At 47.0% G+C, this 6000-nt stretch overlaps 1 protein-coding gene across 2 annotated transcripts in view; it reads right to left on the bottom strand.

Annotated features, from left to right (window-relative positions):
* Window positions 1–2363, bottom strand: part of xpo1a (exportin 1 (CRM1 homolog, yeast) a) — a 45049-nt gene extending 42686 nt beyond the window's left edge. For both annotated transcript variants that reach the window (XM_056279865.1, XM_056279864.1), the window contains exons 1-3: window positions 1789–2363; window positions 664–795; window positions 90–191 (exon numbers count right to left, since the gene is read on the bottom strand). In XM_056279865.1, the coding sequence (XP_056135840.1) occupies window positions 90–191; window positions 664–789 (228 nt within the window). In that variant the 5' untranslated portion in view covers window positions 790–795; window positions 1789–2363. The remainder of the gene's footprint in view (window positions 1–89; window positions 192–663; window positions 796–1788) is intronic.
* Window positions 2364–6000: the final 3637 nt, after the last annotated feature.

The following is a 6000-nucleotide window of genomic DNA, read 5'->3' on the forward strand; positions in this document are numbered from 1 at the left end:
CTTAATTGTACCTTCACCTTAAGCACATCGACTCAATCAGCTTTCCTTTCAGAACACAATTATCAGGGAGTTTCAGAATAGTTCCATACCTTGGTTTTCATATTCTGAGAGAATTCCAGGATTGTGTCCACTCTTGTCCATGCATCTGGATGATCCTTCAGGTTAGTCAGTACTTCCTGGGCCATTCGTTGCTAAAACAGGTAAGCAAGAGGACAAGCCTTTTACTAGCCAAACTCCTTCTACAGAAACAGTAATTTGGGTTTCAAGAATGAGAATTATTGAAAAAGAAAAAATTAAGCCCCCCCAGTTAAAAATTGCACTTTTTCAGAGGACAGTAATTTTGGTTGACAACAAAAGAAAAGAAAAAAGGATAAAACTTTCAAAAGAACGGGATCATCTAAATTTTTAAGTCACTACATATCAAACTGGCAATTACCCCCCCCAAAAAAATGGACACGAAATATCCTGGAACACAAGTATTTCTAGTTACTATTAGCACCATGATGAGGTGTACATTTAGTCATAAATGGTTGATCGATAATGCGCATGTAAATTAAACAGCTCTATCTGACTGAACAAAAAGGGTACTGTTCTTAGAAAGTTTTGCATATGGGAACATGACTGAATGCTGACAAATCAACAGGAGAGTACAGTGGTTTTCACCTGAGAACCAATGTCATAATACATGGAGTTCACGACATTGTCCAAGAGGTTGATGTCCAGTTTCTGACTGAAGTCCAGCAGCTGTCTGGCTGCATGATCCGCCAACATTGTCATTTCTGCTGGCATAGAGCTCTGGTGGGTGGGGAAGGTTAGGGTAGTTTGCAGTTGATTAGTTTCACTTGTACACAAGTTAATGGCTGACAATTTACATCAATCTAAATGCAGAGTTTGCAGAGTGCTTTGCAAAAAGGCAATAAAGCTTTGAAGTTCAACAATCCAAGTGCTTCTCGAAAATGATCTTAAAACACTTGATTGGCTAGATACCGCTATAATAATGAACTTGGCTGGTTTTCAGTTCACGCTAGAAGCTGCCAACGGGTAGGCTACGAGCATGCCAATTATTGATGAAGAATAAAATTGATCCACACGCGCAAATATTTCATACTAGTGGAAGCAAATCATGAACTCTTATAGAAATAGCCACCTCAATCTCTAACGCCCTTACCGGGAAAACCTTCCCTTAACAAACAATTGTGCTTGGGAGGCTAAACTGCCCTCTCATTTGTCAATGGGGTGGGGTGATAAGAGCAATACACAAATCGATCAAGCCATCATCTATACCCGCTTAATGAGATTCGGGTTTGCGGGAAATTGGATATCCCAGCATGCACTAGGAAGAATGGCACGAAAGGCACCATGGACAGCACATCAGTCCGTCGACAGGACCCCCCCCCCCATGCACAGTCCTTCACATCTACGGGCAAGCCAGACTCCCAATTCGGCTAACACGCACGTCTTTGGACCGTGGAAGGAAATCGCAGTACCCCCCCCCCCCGAATACACTCGCGGGGAGAGAACACGTGAAACTCGACACACACAGCGTGGAGAGCTGAACCGAGGTTGCTCTCGGCGAGGGCACAACGCGGACCACACCGAGGCACACCAGTGAAATCACTAAAGTCAAGCGCGGGCGATCAGACGCTTGACTCACCCGTCCGCTGGCCGACACTGCTCAGCCGAGCGCCTGCCTGCCCCCCCCCTCCCTAAGTTAATTGCTAATCACACCATTGTCTGCACACCAGCGCTAGCTAACCGTATGTCCGGACCGCGTCTGACAAAACTTACCCGGTATCGTTTTCGATTCCCTCGCAGAGAGAAAGACTGGCTAACTCGGCGCTGTTTTTTTTTTTTTTTTCCGAAACGGGACGAAATAAAAAGGTGAAAGCGGGTCTCTCTCGGCGCGCCGACTTACGACATCCAAAAGGCGGCTGGGCTAGTTTCCCCGGCTAACGGGCTGCGGCTAGCATGACGTGCGGACCCCCCGCGCTAAAACACTGGTTATCGACGGTCACTTCGAGTCGTGAGAACGCGTCCCCCCCGACCACGTGTAAATACCAACACCTTTGCCGGCCACCCGAATCCGGTAATATCCCCTTCGCCCCCCTCGGCCGTTCAGCGCGGCGCTTAGCCGTTACTGGGCTAACCGCTAGTAGCGAGTTAGCGTACTAACGCGCAAGCCAACGGCAACTCGGGTCCCTCTTGCTAACGGCTAAGCTAGCGGCATAGATTTAAGAGTCACGGTTTGGAGCGTCGGTCCGAGTCATAATCGCGACAGAAAAACAGTGCCGAGTTTTGCAGCCTAGCGCCGCTCGCATGTGCCGTTTGGTAGCGGATGTGTTTTCGAAGCGTTGCCTGTTAGCGCTTCCTCTCGTCCCATGCCTCAGACCCGAGACCGGTTGGAACCGGTTGAGACCGGGATGGTCCATCTCATCTCGGTCTCTCGGCCTGTGGCGCGCCGCGTAAAATTTGGACCTACGTACACGCCCCTTGCGAGATGTCATTGGTTAGTCCGTACGCCGGCGCTACGCTGTGATAGGCCGGGCGGCGCTGTCGATCCGACTTAACCTCCCTCCGGGCCCACGTGGTTGTGTTTGCCCTTGGATGGGGGGTTTTACCTCACGCCCCGGCGCGTCGCTTACCTCAAAGCCTCTCTACACCAACAGGTGGGGCGGTTAAGGCGTGGATTTGTAGCTTTTTCAAGTTATTTATAGCCGTAGCGGCTCTCGGAGCACTGGCACGCTCACTATAATTTTCCATCTTTCTACTCTTGAGTAGCGAAAGACAAGACACTTATTTTTGGTGCAAAGACTCAGAGACGGAGAATTGCAGCTCATCTCAGCTCTCTGGCTCTGGGGTGCAAAGGTGAAGCTAGACATCTTGGCGTAATCATGGACAGTGATCTAAATTTTAAGAGCCACGTCAATCATCTCACAAGATCAGCCTTCCACCATCTTAAAAAACATTTCAAAACTAAGGGGCTTTCTATCAATATCAGACTGTGAGAAATTAACCCATGCTTTTATAACAAGTAGACTAGACTACTGCGATGGACTATTCACCGGCCTCCCAAAATCAGTTGTGCACCAACTACAGTTCATTCAAAATACGGCAGCACGTGTTCTCACCAGAACTAAAAAGTATGAGCACATTACACCTGTTCTTAGATCTCTGCATTGGCTCCCCGTTAAAACTAGAGTTGATTTTAACATTATTCTAATTGTATACAAAGCGCTAAATGACCTTGCACCACGCTACATAAACGACATTGTAGCGAATTCGGGGGACAACGCGACCACAGGAACTGCCGCGTCCGGGAGGCGAACCTGCATTGCCCGCACCGCAGGAGTCATCGCTAACCGCTAGACTAAAGGATCAGACCCGCAAACCGGCGGCCAGCGTGTCTTCTTATCGATGCACGTTACACTACCCCCCCCCCTCCTTCGGGAAGTCGAGCGGTTAGCGATGCCTCCTGCGGTGCGGGCGATACGGGTTCGCGTCCTGGCCGCGGCAGTTCCTGTGGTTGCCCCCCGAATTCGCTACATTGGTGTCAGAAGTGGGATGGAGCGACCGGAAGGCCATCGGAAGCGCATGCGCCCTGAGGCGTGAAGGAGCTGATATGCTTAAGCGCGGGGACGCGCTTCCCGAAGGAGGGGCGTACTGTAACGTGCATGGATAAGAAAACACGCTGGCCGCCGGTTGGCGAGTCCGATCCTTTAGTCGAGCGGTTAGCGATGTCTCCTGCGGTGCGGGCGATACGGGTTCGCTTCCCGGCCGCGGCACTTCCTGTGGTCGCGTTGTCCCCCGAATTCGCTACAATATGTTAATTCCCTATAAACCAGCAGGAACCCTCAGGTCCAATGGCAGTGGGTCTTTCAACCACCCCTCATGCTAGGTCTAGAGCAGGGGAAGCTGCATTTTCTATTTACGCCCCAAGTAGATGGAGCGCCCTGCCTGAGGACCTGAGAGAGGCCCCCACACTGGACACATTTAAAAGCAAGTTAAAAACCTTACTTTTCAAAACGGCCTACAGCTAAATTCATTGTGTGTGTGTGTGTGTGTGTGTGTGTGTGTGTGTGTGTGTGTGTGTGTGTGTGTGTGTGTTTTATATATTTTGCTATTTTGATATATTCTGCTCTGTTGTTACTTTTAATTAATCAGTGTTTATGGCACTTTTATTTATTTATTTCACTAACTTAGTTTTAAACTTGTTTGTACTTTTCTAAAATTTGCCTGTACTTTTAGTTATTTATTTTTTGTGAGGGGGGGGAGATTTTATTGATTTCATTGTTTTATTGTGTGAAGCACTTGGTGTTACATTTGTTTGTATGAAAAGTGCTATGCAAATAAAATCTGGTTGATTGATTGATTGATTGATTAAGTAGAAAGATAGAAAATTATAGTGAGCTATAATTTTAATAATTTATACATAATCTTATAATTTTCTATAATTTTCCAACTTTCTACTCTTAAGTAGAAAGATGGAAAATTGTAGTGTTCCACCTCCATCATCAAAGTTGCAGATGGCACAGTGGTAATAGGCCTGATTTCTAACAACAACAAACAGGCCTGTCTGAACCAAGTAGATGACCTGGCACAGTGGTGCCAGTCCAACAACCTGACCCTGAACGTCAGCAAGACCAAAGAAATGGTGGTGGACTTCAGGAGACAGCAGGGGAAAGGATACGACCCACTAAAGATCTACGGGGAACGTGTGGAGAGGGTCTCCAGCTTTAAATACCTCGGCGTACACATCGCTCAGGACCTCACCTGGACTCTTCACACTCAGCTCACTCTAAAGAAGTCCAGACAGAGTTTCTACTTCCTCCGAAGGCCGAGGAAATTCAAGGTCTCACCCTCCATCCTGAAGACATTCTATTCCTCGGCTGTGGAGAGTGTCCTAACAGGTTGCATCACCGCCTGGTATGGAAACTGTTCTGCCCGTGACTGAGTTGACCTGCAGAGTCCCTCCCCATCCTGCAGGGCACTTACACCAGAAGGGTGAGGACGAGAGCCAAGAAGATCATGAGCGACACTTCTCACCCTAACAACGGACTGTTCAGGCTATTGGGGTCCGATAGACGCCTCTGTAGTTTTAGGGCCAAAACAGAGAGACTAAAGAGAAGCTTCTATCCACAGGCCATAAGAACTCTCAACATATACGACCTTTCACATACTTGAGACAGCTAGGTTTTTATTTTTTATTTACTGTTTATTTTGACTTAAGAATGCCCTGATCTTTTGTCTTTTATCTCTATATACTAGGCCTATGTCTTTTCTCACACGGTGACAGACTGAGTACCCCCCTTTCATTTCACTGCATGTTTTACTCTGTATTTCTGTGCACGTGACAAATAAAGTACTTGGACTTGAACTTGAACTTAAAACTGTCTCTCTAATCTTATTCCTAAAACAAGGACTGAACAAAGTTACCCAGAAACAAGAGGGAACTGAATCATACTGGGGATTATTACTCATAGTGAGCACAGCAAAGTCTGTCTGACAAAATATTATCAGCTTCTTCCTGTGTCTGAGAGGGCCTACGAAACCGTAGCCCCCCCGGGCCAGGATGCAGGAGTGGCAGAGCGAGGCACAAAAGCGGGAGCCATGCAAGGAAGGGGCCACGGGATCAACCTGGTAGACAACTCTGTTGGTAACTGCAACTAAATATACTAATGTGCCTTAGGAAAGACAAAAGGCAAAAATATCACAACAATATGCTTCATCATATACAAGTTAAGCGCTCAAATTAGACATGAAGTGCTTAAACTTATAAAAGTGCCGCCAAAGAATAAAAATCAACAATATAAATTTGTAAGACTCTTAAATTGATGACGCCTCATCGGTGACACTGTTCTGAAATGGATTGTACTGCAACCCCCCCCCCACCACCACCACCTTTATTTTCCTAAGAGCAACAATCATATTTTTACATTAATTTTTGACTTATTTACTCTGACACGTCACACCGCGCAAAGGGATGTGAATAATACAGGTGAA

Source organism: Lampris incognitus, chromosome 5 (assembly GCF_029633865.1).
Source record: "Lampris incognitus isolate fLamInc1 chromosome 5, fLamInc1.hap2, whole genome shotgun sequence".
NCBI lineage: Eukaryota > Metazoa > Chordata > Actinopteri > Lampriformes > Lampridae > Lampris > Lampris incognitus.